General features: G+C 37.8%; 4 protein-coding genes across 4 annotated transcripts; all 4 read left to right on the forward strand.

Moving 5' to 3' along the window:
* The first annotated feature begins 544 nt into the window (after nucleotides 1–544).
* LOC113861677 (germin-like protein subfamily 1 member 7) lies at nucleotides 545–1,307 on the forward strand. Its single transcript, XM_027494648.1, has 2 exons — nucleotides 545–659; nucleotides 760–1,307. Exons 1-2 carry the CDS (start codon nucleotides 545–547, stop codon nucleotides 1,305–1,307), a joined length of 663 nt encoding a protein of 220 aa, XP_027350449.1.
* A 4,009-nt stretch (nucleotides 1,308–5,316) lies between these two features.
* On the forward strand, nucleotides 5,317–12,397 carry LOC113862309. The gene is made up of 6 exons (XM_027495399.1): nucleotides 5,317–5,373; nucleotides 5,472–5,745; nucleotides 5,848–5,945; nucleotides 6,092–6,166; nucleotides 6,260–6,400; nucleotides 12,281–12,397. Exons 1-6 carry the CDS (start codon nucleotides 5,317–5,319, stop codon nucleotides 12,395–12,397), a joined length of 762 nt encoding a protein of 253 aa, XP_027351200.1.
* Nucleotides 12,398–15,995: 3,598 nt separating this feature from the next.
* Nucleotides 15,996–17,015, forward strand: LOC113862310. The gene is made up of 2 exons (XM_027495400.1): nucleotides 15,996–16,079; nucleotides 16,314–17,015. Exons 1-2 carry the CDS (start codon nucleotides 15,996–15,998, stop codon nucleotides 17,013–17,015), a joined length of 786 nt encoding a protein of 261 aa, XP_027351201.1.
* A 21-nt stretch (nucleotides 17,016–17,036) lies between these two features.
* Nucleotides 17,037–18,147, forward strand: LOC113862311. Its single transcript, XM_027495401.1, has 2 exons — nucleotides 17,037–17,525; nucleotides 17,983–18,147. The coding sequence occupies exons 1-2, from the start codon at nucleotides 17,037–17,039 to the stop codon at nucleotides 18,145–18,147; spliced, it is 654 nt and encodes a 217-aa protein (XP_027351202.1).
* The last annotated feature ends 6,078 nt before the right edge of the window (nucleotides 18,148–24,225 follow it).

The raw sequence follows: 24,225 nt of genomic DNA on the forward strand, positions 1-24,225 counted from the left end.
TATTACAATAGGGTAAGAAAACAAGTTATACAGAAACAAGTTAAGGCTTTTTCCTTGCTAACATATACAAGTGAGATTTTGACCCTATCTTTGATAAAATAATCCCTATTCCACCAACTACTCATTACGATCGTATCTAAACTATACTATAATTCATAACACGCAGCAAGAAGAAAAAGGTGAGTTTGAAAAAGGGAAAACTATTTAATCACTCTGAAAATTTGAGAAAGAGTCCAAACAGGCCTTGGATTTAACTGATAATAGCTTTCCATTATAAAATAATATGACTGGAACAACTAGTGCGTGTGGAAAGGCAACTTGAAGAGGTAATACTGAAACATTCAAAATATGGAGCATCTCCTTAGTCTACTCTTTGATCAAGCACAAATGCAGTTGCTAAGGAAAGGTTCATCAAATAAATTAAAGAATTAATTGCGTAAGGTAAGAGTAATTTGGCAGCCAATCCTTATAAATAGCTAGCTTCAGTGCTTCACATGATCAAAATTCAATTCAAAACACAATTACTTAAGAAGAATCATTAGAAATGAAGGTTGTCTACTTCCTTGTTGCCACCTTGGCTTTGGCATCCTCACTTGTCTTTGGATATGACCCCAGTCCTTTACAAGACTTTTGTGTGGCAATCAACGAAACCGATGGTGGTATGTACAAACGTTCCTAACATGTCTTCCTACATAAATTTTAAGATTCTCGTAATAACAAGAACGTATTGTTTAAAAAATGTTCCTTGTTAATTTGCAGTGTTTGTGAATGGAAAATTCTGCAAAGACCCCAAACTTGTGAAGGCTGAAGATTTCTTCAAACATGTGGATCCCGGAAATGCAAACAACCCACTGGGCTCACAAGTGACTCCGGTCTTTGTTGATCAACTACCAGGACTAAACACACTTGGTGTATCTTTGGCTCGCATAGATTTTGCACCTAAGGGTTTAAACCCTCCCCATATTCACCCTCGAGGCACTGAGATCCTTATAGTCCTTGAAGGCACTCTTTTTGTTGGATTTGTCGCCTCTAATCAAAACAATAATCGTCTCTTCACCAAAGTGCTTAATAAGGGTGATGTTTTTGTGTTCCCAATTGGTCTCATTCATTTCCAGCTCAATGTGGGATACGGAAACGCTGTTGCCATTGCTGCTCTCAGTAGCCAAAATCCAGGGCTTATCATTGTTGCAAATTCTTTATTTAAAGCTAATCCACCTATTTCTCCAGAGGTTCTTACTAAAGCGTTCCAGGTAGACAAGAACACAATTGCTTATCTTCAGAAGCAATCTTGGTATGACAACAACTAGTTTCTCAGCATTCGTGCTCAATTTATTCTGATGCGATATATCACAACAGTGTTTTGATCACCTCAACCATTTGACCGTTTTCCAAATAGTTAGGGTTATTGTAACAAATAAATTGGATGCGGAGGTTATAATGATATATTATAGTTATGTTTTATTTATTTTGATTAAATACATTGTTATGTTGATTTTATACTAAAGGTTGACTTCCTCCTTACTTTGTCAAATTATATTTTAGTTGGGATATGTTTTCTTATTTATACTAATTTACAAACAAGGAATTCATAATACTTTCCGCGAAAATCAAAATCAAATACATATACCATATTGTACGTATATGATATAGTGTCTTCCTCAACTGCAACACTTTGCCAATTATAATAACATTATTTGCCTTTTTAATATCTTTGGTAATAAGGAATCAAAGTACAAAAGGAAAAATGTATAATATTTCTCGAAATACATAGTTGTGTACGATGGTTTTTGTTTTCAATAAATAAATAAATTTAAGGGTTCGTTTCATGCATGAAATCAAAATTGACATTTAGAATTGTAATTTTAATTCCAATTTCATCATAATTGGAATTGGTTTAGAATTACAATTTTACGTTTGACATATTCAAGGAATTAAAATGTAGAATTAAAATTTTAAGTTTGAAATCAAATTCTACAGTGTGATGTAAGATCTAAATGTTTAAAAAATAATTTAATTTTGCATTAAAATTTTATTTAATAATTTTTTCAAAAATATTGTAGTAATTAAAAATACAAAATAATTAAAAAATAAATTGGTAAAGATGATAACTTAATATTTTTTTTCAAAAATTATGTCACAATAAATTTATCTTTTTATATTTAATCATTAAAATTTAATATTATGTTATGAACTATCTTTCTTATAAATTAGATGAAAGCATACAAATGCTCACAAATATAATTTAATTCTCAAAATTGAATAAGTGCTTTCAAGAACTCTTATTTTGAAACCATGAGTTAAAATAAGTAAAAACATTGTAACAAATTCTTCTACGCTTACATAATAATAAAATATTGCAAAGCTAAAAAAAAACCTCGTTTAATAACACTTAATTGATTATAACAATTTCATCCGTTTTATGATATAATTGCGAAAACCTTCGACTATGTCTTTGTCACACTCTGTAGAATTAATTTCTAATATTTTCTACGACATCTAACAATTCAAGAAAAGTATTAAACAATTTATTATACAATTAACATAAACAATTTGCAGTAAGCGCATAATAGTAATATGATACAATAACGTAAATATATTAAACGTCTAACAAATGTGAAAAATGAGAAAGAAAGAAAGAAAGAAGAAGACGTAAAAGAAAAATAGGAAACAAATGTAAAAAAAGAAGAAAGAAAAAATAAAAAGCATAAAAGAAAAATAGGAAGAATAAGAGGAAGAGGAATAGAAAAAAATTACTTTTATTAATAATCAATGTAAAACGAGAAAGAAGATAATAGAGAAAAAACGAGAGAACATATAAAAGAAGTGGTATTAATAATCAATGTTAGAATAAAGTTAAAAATAGATGAAAATATAGAGAATTAACAGAGCATAAGTAAAAGAAGAAAGATGCATAGGGGAAAGAGAGAATAAAGAAGAGAAAGAAAGCATTGGGAAAGAAACAAGAACTACGAAGATGAGGGAGACAAGATACGCGAGAGTGTATTTGTGAATTATGATATTAGGAATTCAAAATCCTAGGGTGCAGTAGGAATTGAAGTGAGTCAAATTTAGTTATAATAGAATTTCATAGAATTGGTCCATGGAATCATTATCTCAATTCCAAATGGACATCCAAACATGATAATTAGAATTCTTAAGCCTAATTCCAATTCTAACGTCCAATTCCATAATCAATTCTATATACTAAATAGACACAGAATAATCTATGTTTGAATTTTAGATTCTTTTAATAAATTCTTTATTAATGTGATTTTAGAAAACAAATTAATGAAGATAAGTGGATGGCATTTGAATGAGAAATAGAAAAAGAAAAAGAAGAACAATTATAAAGAAATAACAATAAATAAAGAAATATAAAAAACAATCTTAATAAAAAAATTACAATAAACAAAAAGTGTAGCTTAAAATGAGTCTATATTTATAAAAAAAACAAAAATACTAAAGTAACTTTCTATGGACACATCTAAACCTTATCGGTTCTTTTACATGATTTTTTCATAAATACTAATAAACGGCTTCTAACATGTCAAACTTAACATTTTTACACTTCTTTTATCATCTTTGAAACCTTTAGATTTAAATACTCCACTTTTAAAAATAGCTTAATTCATTACAATTTTATGTCTAATTAAATTCAAATTATTTTCGCTCAAACTCTCTTGATCCAATTCGCTAATATTCACTGTCCATAATGGGTCAGTGAGTTGACTGGTTCAATCTCATTGCATTTAATTACGGTTTCATTTTTCAAAGTCCTTGTCCCATCTTTGCGAAGTTATAATTACCTCTAAAATTAAATTTAACCCTTGAGTATGACTTTAAATTTTAAATAATGATTCATATACTTTTATTGTATATTTATTTTAGAATAAAAAACATGTATATTGCATAGACTATTAACTAATTTTAGTTTTATAATAAGTCGTTTCTACAATAAATTCTTATGTTCCTTCTTTTGATCTACTTTCATTACATCATTTTTCCATTTTTTTTATACTTGTTTTGCTTTTATCAAACGGCTCCATTTTCGTTTATTTTCATTTTCGTTATATTGTACAAATGAATTTAAATGGCTTCCGTAAGAAAGGGTCATTTTCATCCCAGAGCAATGAACATGTATGTTTTAGAACATCATTAAAACCTACAATCTTCACTAAAATGCAGGTTCTAATGATGTTCATCATTAGAATAGAACCCACGTACCTATATCTAGCCATTTAAATGTAATATTGTTCCTCTAGTGAAGTTTAGATGAAATGCACGTAGTGTTGTGGGGATAAGAGTGGATTAATAATGGGTAAAGTATAGATAGGGTATTATAATACCTATTTTTCTACCTGCATTTTTTAAAAATACCTATATTTAGTCTCATACCAACGTGGGTAGTAATTTTAATCCTAATATGCATATCCTTTGTGAGTATCTTAGAGCTTGCCTTCTTGTTTTCATCTCTATGTTTTCTATTTCATCTCTTCTCAAAGAGTATTCCACTTTATAAGGTGTAGCATGATTTTATCCTTTGGACCACCCATTTTCACTCTCTCCTTCATTGAACTTGTCTTTTGAGGTAAGGAGAGCTCTACCTCATTACTAAGAACATGGTATGTTTGGGCTCATGAAAATGTTGTGAGCGTGGTTATGTATATATATCTTGGATGAAAACATGTTTTTTTTTTTATTGAGAATGTGTATGACCTTTATTTTGAGCATATATGTATGTGCGTTGTGGACTGAGTCCGAGAGTGACCAACCTTCTTCGACAATGATGGATTGATGTATGATATAATAATGAACTAGAGCAAAATAGACAGATGAAAGGATGAATAATTTGTTAATAGAAAATAACGAGTTCAGGTTATGATGACTAATGAGAGGAATAGAGCCAGAATGAAAAACATAGAAATACAATGGGAAGTATGAAAGGAGAAATAAAATGAGAAAGGTAAATTGTTAGGACGAGTGTAGATAGTTCAGAGGTACACTAGAAGTGTGGAAGATGGGGGCAATTTGAAAAATCTTACAAAAATGAGGGTGGTGGAGCTTTCTTGAATTACGCATAACAACTGAGAGTAAGAGCACTACAAGCCTCACACTCATTTCCTGACTTAAACTCTTGACCATGTTTTTGCTGAATATTATTCCATTCTTATCTTCGCAACACAATGCTACGCGCATTTCATCTAAACTTCACGAGAGGAACAATATTATGTTTTACATAGTAAGATCAATTGCAATGATAAATTTTAAGTTCGATTAAGGGGTTTATTAATTGGTCGACATGCGGGTCAAAGATTAATGAAGAGGGATGTGACTGAATATGTGGCTAGATGCCTAACTTGCCAGAAGGCGAAGGTAGAACACTAGCATCCACCTAGGTTGTTACAGCCGTTGGAGATCCCTGAGTGGAAATGGGATAGTATTTCCATGGACTTTGTGTCTGGTTGTCGAAGACCAGGAACAATCATGATGCCATTTGGATGATAGTGGATTGGTTGACTAAGGCTGCATACTTTCTCCAAATTAACATGAAGTATAAGTTAGAGAGGTTGGCGAACTTGTATGTACAGAAGATAGTCAGGCTACATGGAGTGTCGATCAGTGTTGTGTCAGATAGAGATCTGAGGTTTACCTCGAGGTTTTGGGAGAGCCTGCAACGGGAGTTGGGGACTAAGCTGAGACTGAGCTCGGCTTATCACCCACAGACTGACAGCCAGACCGATATAAGTATTCAGTCCTACTGGAGGACTTACTGAGGGCTTATGTGCTCGATCAGCAGGGGACTTGGGAGGAATGCCTGCCATTGGTAAAGTTTACTTACAATAACAGTTACCATGCTAGTATTGGGATGGCGCCATTTGAGGCTTTGTATGGGCAGAGGTGCAGAACTTCGTTGTGTTGGTATGAAACTGGGGAAATGGTTCTGTGTGAGCCAGATATGATTCAAAAGCAAAACGAACAGATCAAAATGATCAGAGAGAAGATGAAGGCTGCCCAAGATCGATAGAAGAGTTATTATGATAATAGGAGGAAGCCTTTGGAGTTTCAGGTGGGTGACCATGTGTTTTTGAAGGTCTCACCTGTGACCGGAGTTGGGAGAGCTCTGAAATCTCAGAAGCTATCTCTTAAGTTCATTGGGCCATTTGAAGTGCTGAGTAGAATTGGTCCGGCTGCATACTGAATAGCGTTGCCTCTGAATCTCTTGAATCTACATCTGGTGTTCCATGTGTCACAACTCAAGCAATATGTGTCAGATCCTTCACATGTGATTGATCTTGACTCGGTCCAAGTTAGAGAAGACTTGTCATATGACATGCATCCTGTAAGGAAAGTGGATCTCTGTGTTAAACAGCTGAGGGGCAAGGAGATCTCATTGGTGAAGGTAATATGGAGCTCGAGTGATGAGGGAGATGCCACATGGGAAACAGAGAGTACGATGAGAGAGTTGTACCTGGAATTGTTTGTGTAATCTGTGTATGTTGAATTGAATTTTGGAGACGAAATTTCCTAAAGGAGGGGAGAGTTGTAACGCCCCAAATTTTGTAATATTAATTATTATTGATATATGTATATGGATATATGTGTGTGTGTGTCTATACATATATATATATATATATATATATAACTGGATTGGATTGATTGGGCTGAAAATAGGCTAAGTATGGATGCTGCTGCAGGGCATTCTCACTGTAGCGAGAGGCCCTTGGGCATGAGGCATGAAACTGTGCCTTTTTCGCTGTAGCGACAGGATTCTTGCTGCAGCGAAAGGGCATTGGGAGAGAAGGATGAAACTGTCGTCTTGTCACTGTAGCAAGAGGTATCTTGCTGTAGCGACAAAGCCACAATTTGGGCTGTATTTCTGGGTGCAGTCTCGCTGTAGCGAGATTCTGCAGAAACCAGGGTGCATATTCGTCTGAGATTTTTGCTATACAGACAAGAAGCATCGATGCAGCGAGAGATGCCTCGCTGCAGCGAGAGTGTGTCGCTATAGCGACAATGTCGTGACCAGGGGGTTTAGGGATTGGGATTTCATTTCCTTATTTCCCTTCCAAATCTCTTCGATTCTCTCGACCTCAAACCCTATTCTACTGATTAAATTGCCTCCAGAGCCATTCGAGAGCAGGATTGAAGGTTGAATTCGTGTGGGGAACGCTTGGAGGTGACTTTTAATAGTTAGCGTTTTCATTTTTCATCCCCTTTCTTTGTTTTCGTGAGTTCCTTGGGTTCTCATGGAATTCTTCCATGTATTTGGCTAAAATCCATGTGGGAGCACTTCCATAGTTGAATTCGAGTGTGGGTCTTCAATCCAAGGTAAGGGAGAGAGGGACTCTACCCTATCTCTTTGGGTTTGATTGTCATGTATTGTGATGAATATTGCAATGTAGTTGAGATAGAGGGTAGGAAATATGTGTTTGATGAAAATTGCTGCATGTTGTGAGGTGTGATAGAATGTGGAAACCCGTGATGCGTGATTGTGTTATGTGAGTATGCCAATACTTGATGAATGAGGAATGTAAATGTGAACTATGTTTAAAATATTGTGTGTGTTGTTGAAATGAATTATGTTATAAATACATGTAGGCACTTGTGCCGTGTATTGAGAACGATTATTATGAACATGTGTGAGCCCAAGGGCCGTGTAATATGAACGAATATAGGCTTTGTGCCATATACTATAAAACGAATGAGGGCCTAGTGCCGTGTATTATGCATGATTGTGGGATTTATGCCGTATACTGAGAATGAATATTGCAATGTGTGTGAATGGGGCGTGATTAACGCCGGTGTAATGTGTTGTGAATGGTTCAGCGATACACTAGGAGTGTGGAAGATGAGGACGGTAGAAATACCTTGGGGAAGAGGGAGTGGTGGTGATACCGACAGTGGGAGCGGGTACACCACGGGCCACACACTCTCTTCCTAACTAGACCTCTGACCACTACCTTTGCTAAGAGGATAAATGTACTTAGGTTTGAGCTTTTAGATGCTAGAGAGAAAAACATATGTGCACAGTTGCATGTTGAACAATAGTGAAATTTTCTATTCTAAGTGATAGGTGTAACACTGATGAATCCATATTTTAATAAATTTTTATTAGCCTTTTCAATATTCTTTAATAGAAAAAAACAAACTTAGAAAGTGTAAATAAGGTGAAAATTTCATTTATGTCAAATATCATAGGTTTTATTAATTTTTGGTTTATTTACATTGATTTACATAGATATAATTTGCAATTTGATCATTTGAATAATTGTGCAGGAATTTCTAGACTTATTCTATGGATTTTTAGCCTTTGAAAAAATTTGAGGTAAAAGTGACCACTTTCAGAAGTGATAGTGGACACTACAACAAGCTAGATCCAGAGGGCAAATCAAAGTGACCACTTTTAGAAGTAATAGTGAACACTACAGAGAACCCAGATTGCACTAGACCTACGTGTAGCTACTATCAGAAGTGATAGTGACAATTACAGCAAGAGCCAAACTCACATAGACTTGCGCATAGTTACTTTGACTCACCATAGTAGCTACACGCACTGCGTGTAACCACTATCATTTGCCAAACTGACAGCTACAGAGAGGGAATGACAGATCTGAAGGTTGCCCGTAGCTACTATCACTTATGATAGTAGCTACTATGGACGACACCTACTTCACTATAAATAGATTTTTGAAAATTAGGGTAAGGAGATTTTTACACTTTTCGATTTTTGCCATTTTGAGGAACATTTGTAGAGCTTAGGTCAGCCTTGGGTGGCAGCCAAGAACCCAACCTAGGGTTTGATTTACTTTTCTCTTTACTTTCCTTTGATTTTTACATTCATGTCATTGAATTCTCTTTACTTTCATCTGGTATTTGTTAGACCCATCCTTATGGAGGGCTAAACCTTTTGTAATTCTTAGTGAGTTCAATTGGATTCAAGAATTCCTGGGTTATGAATGTTAATACAATTCCCTTTCCTTCATGGATTTCTTTTTCCTAATTTTTTAATTGAATTAATGGTTGAATGAGAGGGATATTGCGTAATTAATCCTAATTTGTTTTAATGAGATTCTAAACTTGAATTGCTTAATTCTGGGTTTATTTCTAAGGTTGCTTAATCTTGAAAAAAGGGATTAGAGTCCATTGAATTGCTTAAATTCGTACGGGATTTTAAGGTTGATTCTTGCTTGTTGAATTAACCTAATTGTGAGGTGTCGTAGGAAAATAGGGTGCTATTTGGACCTTCCTCGCTAAGGTGAGAATACCTCTTCTCAGGCGAGGATATCAGAAAAACCACTGTTTGGTTATCTCGCTTAAGCAGGGAAGAGCTCGCTCAAGCATGGATCTACTCGCTCAAGCGAGAGCCTGCTCGCTCAAGCGAGATCGCGCGGGTTTAAAGGGTATTTAAGATCTTATGCGTTCAAAATTTTCATTTTTCACCTAAACCACCTCTCCTTCTCTGATCGCTTTGTTCTCTCCCTTCCCCATCCTAGAGAAAGCTTTCAATACCTCTGAATCTCTGCTAGATCTAAGCTCAAATGTTCGTTCCACTCAGATCCAAGTAAATTTTTGGAGTCTAACCTTCGAATCTAGTTTCTATTTCTCTGCTCTTTCCCCTTCTAATCGTAATCTATTCTGTGATGTCAAAAAGAACTCTAGTTCTTGGGAAGTGTTACCGGTTGAGATGTGGAGTTTCTCCTTAGAGCCAACGAAAAACTTAGTTCTCAGGCCCATTTCCATGTAAAGGGAGTATTCTCGAGCCTTAGTTTTATTTCTATATGTAGTGACCCCATGACAATTTGAGTAACCTATTTTAGGAATAATCTATAAATTTTTATGAAACTATATTGTAAAAGTAGATTTTTAGTATAAAGGAAGGTTTTGAGTTTATTTGAAATTAATAGAATTGCATTTTTAGCAAAATGTCATGGGCTAGAACATCATTAAGAAGTTTTATGGCTAAGTTATTTGAGATGTACATGAGTGAGTAATAAAAGGTAGAGAATACTGAACCTTAGGTCAGAAGACTCTATTGAGACTGCAAAAATATGACCTCTAGTAAATTATTATGGAAACTGTACTATTTGAGCTGAGTCCGACCCCAGCATGTTGTGTGTTAATATGTTACTATTTGATAAATATTTGTTGACACGATAGAACATGATGATTGTGCTAAATTGTATGATAATGTGTTATTATTTGAGGTTATGTACTGAAATAATAGAATATGATGGTTGTATGAATTTGATGAAGTTTAGTTGATACTGGGAAGATTTGATGTATTAATATGTGAATTAGAATTAGTTGAGATATGCAAATTACTGAATATGTTTTGATTAATCAAATGATAAGAAAGGAGATAGAGAATATGATGGTGAATAGGGATGTATGAGCATGACTCTTAGGAAATTATGTAATATAAAAAATGATGATATGTGTGGAGGAAAGAAATAGGAATACTAGTACGTGTTTTACAAATACACCGATTGATGAGATTATGGTATATGTGTTATCAACAGGTGAGATTATAACACATAGGTTGTAATACATCAATTAATGTGGTTGCAACATATGTATTAGAACAATATAAGATGATGTGCCACAATTAAGATATGGTATGGGCTATGAATGTCCACGTTGTATCCGTGTGTGGTTTAGCTTACCATCGATTATCTATGTTGTGTAAGTCCTTCGTAACTAGGGATAATACGTTGGCAACGATTTAGAGTTCTGAGAGTACCAGGAGTACTGTTGAATTGATAGAATATTTGGATTTGATATGGATAAAGTGGCACAAAGTTATGGAATGGATAATGATATTTGGCAAACTGTAAAGTGACGTGCCTTCTTGTTTTATTATTGTATGTTTAATTGAGAAGTTAAGTTTTGAATGAAATTGATATGGATGGAATTAACTATCTTTAAATAACAAAAGAAGTTAGGTTATATGTGTGAACTAGAAGAAGTAAGAATCCCTGTGCTCTAGATATAAGTGACAAACCAATTTGTTAGAAAATGGAATGTTCCTAATTTATTATATGTGATTTTGAAAATACTTTTTTGTATTGATTTCATTATCGTATAAATTAAGAATTTTAGTGGGCAAGGGATACTCACTCTTACAACTATTTTTCAGGTAAAGAAGATCGATCTGTTCTAGGGTTATACTCGCAAGGAATGGTAGGAAGAAAACTGTTCTACAAAAATTTAGTTTATTTTAAAGGTCTGTAATAATATTATTGACTAAATTTCTATTCAAAGTTATTTACCCTATGTAATTATATTGATGGAAGTAATTAATTTGGAGTTAAAAACTTTGATAAATTTATTGTGACGGATGATTAGAAAATATATGTATAATAGTTAGTGACTAATTGTTAATATAACATTTCAAACATTTCAGCTCTTCTTTAAATGTGTATGAATTGAAATTCTAAAATCTTATTCTATTTTAGTAATTCAAAACATACATGCACAAAGATTTCTTATATACTTATTGATCTTTTACCTATTTTACTCAATAATTGATGATACTTCTATATTTATATAGAAGAAATCATTTAAATAAATATTAGGGGGTTACAATAGGTATTGCATGTAACTTTAGGTTTGTGGGGTGAAAGCAGTATAAATTTCTAGTGTTAGTTTTTTTTTTTTAAGGTTCTTTCTTTATTTTATAAAATAAATATTACATATCTTTATTATCTTAAATATATAAAATATATTTAAAGTTTTTTATTTAATTACTAGAAAGATTTATAAGAATAAACAAATATAAAAAATAAAATATTCGGAAATTACATTATATATCTTAGCAATTAATGCATTCCAATGTTTATCCTCTAGTACGCTAGTCTTGGTTGAGTATCGGGAAACAAGTTACGAATATACGTTAGAATTTGGGCTTGAAATAAAAGCTTTTTATTTTTTGAATTTATTTTATTTTTTTATAAATTACATGTATTTTTTTATAAAAGATAATTTTATTTAAGTTAAATAAAATTGTTATGAATAATAAAACTCTATTTTTATAAAAAATTTAATATAGTGGAATTATGTAAAACTTAAACTCAAAATTACATATTAAACCAAAATGCTTTATAAAAGAGTCTTTAATAAATAATTCTTTTCATAACTAGAAATAAGTTAATTAAAGGAAAAATAAAAAACAAATTTTGATTGATAATCAGTTTTTCAAAATTTAACAACCAATCCTCTCTCTCTCTCTATGTATATACACACACTTGGCCACAAGTTGAGGTTGATCTTTTGATCACAGGTTTTATCGATGTGGCAATGGCGACTTCTTATCACCGCCACTGCAAACATCACCTTCTTCTATCATGATAGCCACCACGTTTTCATGTCTTACAATGATGGTGCAATGTCATTGTAGAAAATTCCAAAACCAACCCTGTAACGCCCCGAATTTTATAATATTAATTATTTTTATTTATATAAATCTAAATGTATATTCATGTGTGTATTTTTAGATATATGTTGTGAATATGTATATATATATATATATATATACATATATATCAGTGTGTGTATGTGTGTATGCATGGTTGGGCTGAAATGGGCTAAGTGCCTAAGTGCAAGACGTGTTACTTAGTTGTTCTCGCTACAGCGAAAGGGCCCTGGGAGGAAGGATCAGAACTGTCGCCTTCTCACTGTAGCGAGTGATGATGCGAGATTTCGCTACTCATTATGCACAAAGATTGTCGTTAATCCTCATCAAATATGCAAAGAAATGAATGCAGTACTAGGGTGTTATCCTAGGTCGTCTCCAAGGAATTTTTGGTTGGGAACATACATCGAACAAGTGTAAACATGGATTTTAAAGCAAGTAAATTGGGGGGAGGTTTCTCAATTTCCAGATTTTAATCAAGAGCAAAATGTAAACTAGTGAAATTCAATCAATTAAGAAGCGTAATCCCTAGTCAATCAACGAGTTCTATCCCTATTCTTTCAAATGATTCAATAATCCCCAATTTTTCCCTTGAATTAAGTTAATTTATCAAGCGTAAATTAACTTTAGCATCCCAATTAAAATTAAGCATCTTAATGAGCTCCAATCTCTATCCCTAAGATTAAGCAATCTCAAAGATTAATCAAAATTAAGCAATTTTGGATTAGAATTTCGTTTGGGTAATTTAGGGTTCATTAAGCAATGTTCCCTTCATGCAAATTTCATTTCATTCAGAGATTGGGGTTAATAAATCCAAGGAAAGAAAGAGTAATATCGCCATTAAGCACAAGAATTCAAGAACCATATGAGTTGACTAGGAATTACAAGAGAATTTAGCCCTCCATATGGATGGGCTTCACAAATGAAAGAAAGAAAAGCAGAAACGTAAACAACATTAATGTGAACTCAATGAAAATAAAAGGGAAATTGGAAATCAAAACCTATAATGGACCCCTGGCTGTCACCCAAGGCTCCAAAGCTCTGTCAAGAAAATGTCCTAATTTGGTAAAGAGAATGAAAGAAATTAAAATGTTCAAGTCCCCATACCCTAATTCCTAAAATCTATTTATAGTGGAGGACATGTCAGCAAAGTGTCCACTTTTGCCTTTGAAAGTGTCCACTTTGGGCCTTGAAAGTGTCCACGCGCAATTCACGTAAGTTTGTCAATTCTCTGGAGTTGCCACTATTGGACTTGAAAGTGGCTACTTTGGATGCGTGTAGCCACTATGAAAGGCAATAGTGGCCACACGCAAAATGCTTCCAAAATGGTGTCCCTGGAGCTCTCTGGAGTTGCCATTTTTGGACTTGAAAGTGGCTACTTTGGAACCTTTAATGCCCAGACTTGCTGTAGTTGCCACTTTTGCTCCTAAAAGTGGCTACTTTGGGGGCAACTTTCATCCAAGGGCCAAGATATCTCAGAATTAACTTGGGGACTCTGCAAAATTATCAAGATAATTAAAATTGCAATCTATATCTATATAATTAAATGCAAATTAACCAAAACTTAATAAACCTATGATATTTACTCAAAATGTGATTTCTATATTATTTGCATTATCTAAGTCCATTTTTTCTATCAAGGAGCACAAAAAACGCAAGTAAAAATATAATAATAGGTGGATTCATCAGCGAGAGAGCGACAATTTGGGATGCATTTATGGGAGCAATCTCGCTGTAGCAAGATTCTGTACAAACTAGGATGCAATTTTGTCTGAGATTTTCACTGTGGCGACAGAGGGCATCACTGCAGCGAGAGATTCCTTGCTACAGCGAGAATTACTCGCTGTAGCGAGAGTATCTCGATCTGAGGGGTTTTAAAAGGGGGTTTAGGGATTTGAGATTCATTTCTCAAATTCCCTCCCAAATCTCTTCAATTCTCTGGACTCAAAGCCCTATTCCACCGATTAATTGCCTCCAAAGCCGTTCGGGAGCTTGATTGAAGGTTGAATCTATGTGGGGAATGCTTGGAAGTGAGTTTTCACGGTTAGAGTTTTGATTTTTCACCCCCTTTCTCTATTTTCATGGTTTCCCTGGGTTCTCATGGAATTTCTCCATGTGTTTAGGACAAAATCCGTGAGGGGGAGCACTTCTTGGTGGATTTAGCGTAAGAGACATCAATCCGAGGTAAGGGGGACTCTATCTATCTCAAATGTGTTGTAATTCTTGTGTGTTTTGTTAATTAATGCAATGTGGCTGAGATAGAGAGTAGGAATTGTGTGTTTGATGGAAATTGGTGTGCCATGTGATGTATGTTGGAATAGTTAGGCCCCGTGGGGTGATTGTGTGTGATAGAAAGATAGTGATTGGTAAATTAATGTTATTGTGAATGAATGAAGGCTATGTGCCGTAGATTATGGATAAAATGTGGGCTATGTGCCGAGTATTGTGAATTGAATATAGGCTGTGTGACGTGTGCAAGCATGAATATTGCGTGCGTGAATGAAATGTATATGAATGGGGCGTGTAGCACCATTGTAAAGTGCTGTGAATGGTTCAGCGATACAGTGGGGGTGTGGAAGATGAGGACGGTAGAAATACCTTAGGGAAGAGAGAGTGGTGGTGACACCAACTGTGGAATAGGTGCACCACGGGCCACACACTCTCTTCTTGACTAAAACTCTGACCATTACCTTTGCTGAGCGACCCATGACTGCACACGTGGTATCTGTGAGGCGAGGGTGACCGGTGACCATTCATAGTGTAAATCTGTGATCACAGTACTATAGTGAGATGGTTGGTGTGCATATGCATGGGTTTATGTATTGTAATTATGGATGTGAATTGTTGCCGATGTCGTGAGTGCATCGGTGTTAAATTGACATGAGCTGTGTGATAATGTTGCTTGTGATTGTGTTTGTTTAATGTATTGAAAATGTTCTGGAGGTGGGACTCTACATTGATTGTGTGTTTTTGGGTAGTATAGAGTACTCACCCTTACATTCATTTTTCAGGTAATCAAGACGATCAGCACCGGACTCAGTGAAGGGATGGATGGACTGCTATAGGACTTAACTTTTATTTTGAAATTGTTCAAACTGAACGAGTCTTGTAGTAGTCATTTGATATTAATTTGTAACCCTTCCCTTATTTTGAAGTATTTTATGAAAATTCAATTGTTCGAATTTGCGAAACTCTTATTTAATTGAAATTAAATTTAAGGTGTTACAATTTTGGTATCAGAGCAGTTTATCCAAACTGGACTGGGGTATCACGCTGAAGCGTCCAAGATAAGTTTTAATTGTTTTGTTTGCCTGAATTATAAATGTATTATTGATTTGATGTGTTGGACTGTGACCGTTAAATTGTGTAGCTAGATTAAATATGTCTGATAGAGATAGAGGTAGAGGTAGACGAACTAGAGGCACCGATGACCTCATGGAACGCATGGCTTAGATTCTGGAAGCAATGGTGCACAATCAAGGTGGAGAGCCGAATGAGTATAGAGGGTTATCTGCTTTCACTAGGCATGATCCTCTAAAGTTTGAGATTCAACTCCGAAGAAGCTCAAAGGTGGGTGGCCGATATGGAGAAGATCTTCAATGCAATGGGGTGCCATGAGGAGAACAAGGTTGTCTATGCCACCTACTTACTGTGTGGGGAGGTGGAGGTTTGTCAGTTAGACCCTGCCACAGGAAGATGGCTACATCCAGTGGGAAACATTCAAGACCATCTTCCTAGGGAACTACTTTCCTCGAGACCTAAGGAAGCATAAAGCTAGGGAGTTCCTTGAGTTGAAGCAAGGAAGTATGACCGTGGGGAATATGCAGCTAAGTTCCAGGAGTTGATGAAGTACTGGCCTCATTATCAGCATAGTGATGGAGAGGAGGATCTGTGTGCTTAGTTTGAGCATGGATTGAGGCCAAACATCCGGGCTGCAGTCAGTGTGTTTCAACTGACGGACTTGCCCACTCTGGTGGGCAAGAGTAGAATCTTTAAAGCTAACTCAAGGGGGAAGACAATGGATACTAGGGGAGCTGGCCCAGTGAGACAAGATAGAAGACCTCCTAGGTTCTCAAGTAGACCGTACTCAGGATCAAATAGCTCTCAATCTCGAGGGAGTTCTTCCCAGGAGAGGAGTAGTGAAAGTGGTTCAGGATCGAGTTCTTTCAGAGGGCCGCTTAAGTGCTTCAGGTGTGGAGGGCCACACATGGTGAAGGACTGCCCACAGCCGAGGATAACTTCTAGCAACTGTGGGAAGTCGGGGCACGTTGCCAACGAGTGCTGGGCCGCCAAGAGGGGAGACAGTACAAGTACAGCTCAAAGGCCGAAATTGAGAGGAAGTACGGGACAGAGTACGAGGCAGAAGCTGAGCATTCCTGGTAGAGTCTTTGCTATGAGTGAGGCAAAGGCTTCACAATCCAAAGAGCTGATCCGAGGTAAATGTATAATTAAAGGCATACTACTTGATGTGTTGTTTGAGTCGAGTGCTACGCACTCCTTTATATCTGTGGACTGTGTGAAGAGTCTAAATTTGTATGTGATGGAATTGTCGTGTAATGTTGTGGTGACTACCCCTACGAGTAAGCCAGTTGTGACGTCATAGGTGTGTCTGGGATGCGCAATGATGGTACACGGTAGGGAGTTTGAGGTGGACTTAATTTGTTTACCTCTTTCTCAATTGGATGTAATTTTGGAAATGGATTGGCTTGCTGCCAACCATGTGCTGCTGGACTGTAGGGAGAAGACTTTGATCTTCGGGGCGACAATGGCAAAGGTTCCAAGGCTTATGAGTCAAGGTGCATGGGGGAACATAGTGAACGCCAAGGCCTTTTCGATCATGTTTTCAGTGGAGGCCAAAAGTGTGGTGGAGCCGAAATATATTCCGGTGGTGACGGATTTCTTGGAGGTGTTTCCTGAAGATGTCTCCAAACTGCCACCTGAGAGGGAGATAGAGTTTGCTATCGACCTCATTCTGGGAGCAAGCCCAATTTCTGTAGTGCCTTACAGGATGTCACCAGTGGAGTTGGCAGCGGTCAAAAAGCAAGTAAAAGACTTATTGCAGAAACGGTTCGTGAGACTAAGTGTGTCACCGTGGGGAGAACCAGTGCTCTTGGTGAAGAAGAAGGATGGAAACATGAGGATGTGTGTGGATTACCGACAATTGAACAAGATAACAGTCAAGAACAAGTATCCACTTCTGAGGATCGATGACTTGATGGACCAATTAAGAGGAGCAGCAGTGTTCTTAAAGATTGACCTGAGGTCAGGGTACTATCTAATCTGAGTGAAGGATGCAGATGTACCTAAGACGGCGTTCAGAACACGGTATAGTCACTATAAGTATTTGGTGATGCCGTTTAGAGTGACCAATGCGCCTGCAGTGTTCATGGACTACATGAACAGGATCTTCCACAAGTTTTTGGATAAGTTTGTGGTAGTGTTCATTGACGACATCCTCATTTATTCAAAGACTCAAGAAGAGCATGCCGAGCACTTGAGGATTGTCCGGCAAATTCTGAGGGGGAGATAGCTGTATGTGAAATTCTCCAACTGAGTTCTGGCTGTCAAAGATCCAGTTTCTGGGACATGTAGTGTCAAAGGAAAGAATCATGGTAGACCCTGCAAAAGTGAAAGCAGTAGCTGAGTGGCCGAGGTCGATGAATGTGACAGAGGTGCGCAGTTTCCTCGATTGGCAGGCTATTATAGGAAATTCATTGAGGGATTTTCTAAGATAGCGTTGCCTTTAACGAAGCTGACTGGCAAGGGAAAAGAATTCAAGTGGACCAAGGGGTGTGAAGCTAGTTTCTTGGAGCTAAAGATAAGACTGACCTCAGCGCCGGTGTTGGCTACCTGATCCAGAGTGGAAGTTTAATGTGTATTGTGATGCATCTGGAAAAAGGACTTGGTTGTGTTTTGATGCAAGACGGGCGAGTGGTTGCCTATGTCTCAAGGCAATTGCACTCGCATGAAGTCAACTATCCGACTCACGATTTGGAATTGGCCACGGTGGTTTTTGCTCTTAAGGTATGGAGGAATTACCTATATGGGGCGAGGTTCGAGGTGTTTAGTGATCACAAAAGCTTGAAGTATCTATTTGATCAAAAGGAGCTGAATATACGGCAGAGGAGATGGATGGAATTCCTCGAGGACTACGACTTCACATTGTCTTACCATCCTGGCAAGGCAAATGTGGTAGCCGATGCATTGAGTCGGAAATCATTGCATGTGGCAGCGATGATGGTGAAAGAGATGGAGTTGATTGAGGAATTTCGGGACATGAATTTGGCCATGGAGGTGAGGTCGAGGAGTTTGTATCTCGGAGCGACGACGATTCACAACGACTTTCTGGTGTACGTCCGAGATGCTTAGCAGGGAGATGCCTTCATGCAAGACATGATGAAGCAGAAGGATGAGGGAAAGGACTTGGAGTTCCACCGTGATGAGAATGGAGTGATTAAGTTCTGGAACTGAGTGTGCATTCCTCAAGTGGATGAGCTGAGACAAATGGTGCTTGAGGAAGCACATAAGAGCAGGATGAGTTTTCACCCCGGTGCAACTAAAATGTATCAGAATCTCTGGAAGAGCTTTTGGTGGAATGGAATGAAGAGAGACACGGCTGAATATGTGACTAAATGCCTAACTTGCCAAAAGGCGAAGGTAGAACACCAGCATCCACCTGGGTTGTTACAGCCGTTGGAGATCCTTGAGTAGAAATGGGATAGTATTTCAATGGACTTTGTTTCTGGACTGCCTAAGACTAGGAACAACCATGATGCCATCTGGGTGATAGTGGATCGATTGACCAAGGCTGCACACTTTCTTCCGATCAACATGAAGTATAAATTGGAAAGACTTGCGGAGTTATATGTGTGAGAGATAGTAAGGCCGCATGGAGTGTCGACTAGTATGGTATCAGATAGAGACCCAAGGTTTACCTCTAGGTTTTGGGAGAGCCTGCAATGGGCGTTGGGGACTAAGTTGAGACTGAGCTCGGCTTATCACCCTTAGACTGAGCGGACCATCCAATCTCTGGAGGACTTGTTGAGGGCTTGTGTGCTCGAGCAGCAAGGGACTTGGGAAGAGTGCTTGCCGCTAGTGTCAATTCACGTACAACAATAGTTACCATGCTAGCATTAGAATGGCACCGTTTGAGGCCTTGTATGAGCGGAGATGCAGGACCTCGTTGTCTTGGTATGAAACCGGAGAGGCGACTCTGTGTGCGCCGAATATGATCCAAAGGCAGAATGAGCAAATCAGAATGATAAAAGAGAAAATGAAGGTTGCACAAGACAGGCAAAAGAGCTACTATGATAAGAGGAGGAAACCGTTAGAGTTCCAAGTGGGGGACCATGTGTTTCTAAAGGTCTCACCTATAACCAGAGTGGGGAGAGCTCTAAAGTCTCAGAAGTTGTCCCCTAAGTTTATTGGGCCATTCAAAGTGCTGTGTAGAATTGGTCCTACTGCATATCGGATCGCGTTGCCTTTAAATCTCTCAAATCTACATCTAGTGTTCCATGTGTTGCAGCTTAGGCAATCTGTGCCGGATCCTTCCCATGTGGTAGATCTTGACCCGGTTCAAATAAGAGAAGGCTTGTCGTATGACATGTACCTAGTGAGGATTGCGAATCACCGTATTAAACAGCTGAGGGGTAAAGAGATATCATTGGTGAAGGTAATTTGGAGCTCAAGTGATGAGGAAGATGCCACATGAGAAACGAAGAGTAGAATGAGGGAGTTGTACCCGAGATTATTTCTGCATACCATGATTATTTTTGTAGATTGTGTGTTTGGTTGAATTTTGGTTGAATGAGGGAGTTGTAACGCCCTGAGTTTTGTAATATTAATTATTGTTATTTATATAAATCTAAATGTATATTCATGTGTGTATTTTTAGATATATGTTGTGAATACGTATATATATATATATATATGTGTGTGTGTGTGTGTGTGTGTGTATGTGTGTGTGTGTAACTGGTTGGGTTGAATTGGGCTAAGTGCCTAAGTGAAGGGCGTGTTACTGGGCTGTTCCCGCTGTAGCGAGAGGGCCCTGGGAGGAAGGACCAGAACTGTCGCCTTCTCGCTATAGTGAGAGACGTCTTGCTGTAGCGAGAGAGCGACAATTTGGGGTGCATTTCTGGGTGCAGTCTCGCTGTAGCGAGATTCTACAGAAATCAGGATGCAATTTCGTCTGAGATTTTCGCTATGGCAACAAAGGGCGTCGCTGCAGCGAGAATTTCTCGCTGTAGCGAGAGTATCGCGATCTGAGGGGTTTTAAAAAGGGGTTTAGGAATTTGAGATTCATTTCTCAAATTTCCACCTAAATCTCTTTAATCCTCTCGACCCAAAGCCCTATTTCACTGATTAATTGCCTCTAAAGCTGTTCGGAAGCTTGATTGAAGGTTGAATCTGTCTGGGAAATGCTTGGAGGTGAGTTTTCATGGTTAGCGTTTCGATTTTTCATCCCCTTTCTCTGTTTTCGTGGTTTCCCTAGGTTCTCATGAAATTTCTCCATGTGTTTAGGACGAAATCCGTGAGGGGGAGCACTTCTTGGTGGATTTAGCATGAGGGATGTCACGACCCCAAGGGCAAGGTCATAAACATAATCCCCTAAATCTCAGCAATACACAATAATCACTATTAATTAGGCATTCATGGAAAATCATCAAGGAAATCAACATGTATTGATTGAGAATAATTCTTAAACAATATAAGTATTACAAAATATGACTTAGTTTGTCATTACAAATAATAATTACAACAAAAGTCGAATACACGAGAAGTTCTAAATAACCTAATGTCTAAACCTCCGTTTCTCCATCAGCTACTCCTGTCAGCCTGGGAAGCCGAGGCCTCACTTGCCTGATCTGCTCACGTACCGAGGTACGATCATCACAGCACAAACATCACAACAACAGCAATGCAAGGGTGAGCTTACGAAAGAAACATCATATCAAGTAAAATAATCGCAGCAAATCAGCAAGAAACACCAATTTCAGTCCATGCAGCCCATGCAGCCCAGCCCTGCTCATGCTTATGCAGAAATGAGAAACAGAGTCCAAGAGGAACTGCGCCGGTCCAAGAGCGACTCATTCCGGTATCTGGATCTAGATAGTACAACTCAGCTTTTTAAAGCCACATGACTACCCACCTAGCATATGACACAGTGCCTATCATGACAGCCCTATTCAGCTATAATATGATGCAGCAATCAGCATATTAATAATTTCAGCAATAGTAATCATGTAACAGCTCAACTAATTCAGCAAATTTTCAGCAATATACAGCACTACTAACTCAGCAAACAGCCCAGCAATTTACTACACGGCATATTCAGCACATTGGGTCATCCTCTCTAGGGTTTTTCACAGCATACAACCACAATACTCAATCATTCGGCTATCAAATTACTTCTCCTAGGGTTCAACAATAATCAATCATATCAATACAACAATTTCATTTCAAAAACGCAGTTCTAGCCCTCTCTCAACACCTCTCATCACTCCCAAATCATTAAAATGACCTAGGGCAAGCTCCCCTTACCTCAATCCGGTGTTTTTCAAGGTGTTATTGGTTATTCAAGTCCAGAATCCGCAAGAATTTCCCTACAAACGCAGCCAAGCTCAGAAAATCAAATGGGGATTTGAAGAAATTCAAGAAATCTCAAAGGAAACCATAGAACTTACCCAAAATGGCTTAAATCACTCCCCTTGGCCTAGAATCACGCAAGAGGTTAGGGTTTTCTAGTAATTTGGGGTGGAAATTGGCCGAAAATGTGAAAGGAAGAAGAGAGGGGTTGAGGGTTTTGAAATAACCCTCCCGCAGCTTTCTAAGAACCCTTAAATACAGTCTGATTCGCAACATTCTCACTACAGCAACATGTTCTTGCTGCAGCGAGGTTTCCTCGCTGTGCCCTCTCGCCATAGCGAAAAACTCAGAAGAAATTGCACTCTGATTTCTGCAGAATCTCGCTACAGCGAGGCCCTCTCGCTACAGCGAGACTGCACCCAGAAATGCAACCCAGACTGTCGTTTTCTCGCTACAACGAGACCTCTCTCGCTACAGCGAGAAGGCGACAGACGCATGCCTTTCTCCCTGAGTGTTACTAGGCTGTTCTCGTTGCAGTGAGAGAATTCTCGCTGTAGCAAGAGGGCCCTGTTAGGAAGGACAAGAACTGTCGCCTTCTCACTGTAGCTAGAGATGTCTCGCTGTAGAGAGAGAGCGACAGTGTGGGGTGCATTTCTGGGTGCAGTCTTGCTGTAACGAGTTCCTGCAGAAACCAGGATGCAATTTCATCTGAGATTTTCGCGTTGGCGACAGAGGGCGTTGCTGCAGCGAGAGTATTGCGATCTGAGGGGTTTTAAAAAGGGGTTTAGGGATTTGAGATTCATTTCTCAAATTCCCTCCCAAATCTCTTCAATCCTCTTGACCCAAAGCCCTATTCCACCGATTAATTGCCTCCAAAGTTGTTCGAGAGCTTGATTGAAGGTTGAATCTGTGTGCGGAACGCTTGGAGGTGAGTTTTCATTGTTAGCGTTTCGATTTTTCATCCCCTTTCTCTGTTTTCGTGGTTTCCCTGGGTTCTCATGGAATTTCTCCATGTGTTTAGGACGAAATCTGTGAGGGGGAGCACTTCTTGGTGGATTTAGCATGAGGGACGTCAATCCGCGGGAAGTGGAGACTTTATCTATCTCAAATGTGTTGTAATTCTTGTGTGTTTTGTTAATTAATGCAATGTGGTTGAGATAGAGAGTAGGAAGTGTGTGTTTGATTGAAATTGGTGTGCCATGTGATGTTTGTTGAAATAGTTAGGCCTCGTGGGGGTGATTGTGTGTGATAGAAAGCTAGTGATTGGTAAATTAATGTTATTGTGAATGAATGAAGGCTATGTGCCGTATATTGTGGATAAAATGTGGGCTATGTGCCGTGTACTGTGAATTGAATATAGGCTGTGTGCCATGTGCAAGCATGAATATTGCGTGCGTGAATGAAATGTATGTGAATGGGGCATGTAGCACCGTTGTAATGTGTTGTGAATGGTTCAGCGATACACTGGGGTGTGGAAGATGAGGACAGTAGAAATACCTTGGGAAAGAGGGAGTGGTGGTGACACCGACTGTGGAACGGGTGCACCATGGGCCACACATTCTCTTCCTGACTAGACCTCTGACCATTACCTTTGCTGAGAGACCCGTGACTGCCCACGTGGTATCTGTGAGGCGGGGGTGACCGACGACCATTCGTAGTGTAAATCTATGATCACAGTACTATAGTGAGGTGGCTGGTGTGCATATGCATGGGTTTATGTATTGTAATTATGGATGTGAATTGTTGCCGATCCCATGAGTGCATCGGTGTTAAATTGACATGAGCTGTGTGATAATATTACTTGTGATTGTGTTTGTTTAATGTATTAAAAATGTTCTGAAGGTGGGACTCTACATTGATTGTGTGTTTTTGGGTAGTGTAGAGTACTCACCCTTACATTCATTTTTCAGGTAATCAAGACGATCTGCACCGGACTCAGTGAAGGGATGGATGGACTGCTATAGGACTTAACTTTTATTTTGAAATTGTTGAAACTAAACTAGTCTTGTAGCAGTCATTTGATATTAATTTGTAATCCTTCCCTTATTTCAAAGTATTTTATGAAAATTTAATTGTGCGAATTTGTGAAACTCTTATTTAATTGAAATTAAATTTAAGGTGTTACAAACCCAAGCTTTTATTTTGTTTGATTTGCTTTGAATCTTCAAGTTCCATATCTGAAGTTCTGTGTGTACAAAGTTCGAGAATTATTTTCATAAATTAAAATA

This window comes from Abrus precatorius, unplaced genomic scaffold, assembly GCF_003935025.1.
Source record: "Abrus precatorius isolate BTA unplaced genomic scaffold, Abrus_2018 Scaffold3, whole genome shotgun sequence".
NCBI lineage: Eukaryota > Viridiplantae > Streptophyta > Magnoliopsida > Fabales > Fabaceae > Abrus > Abrus precatorius.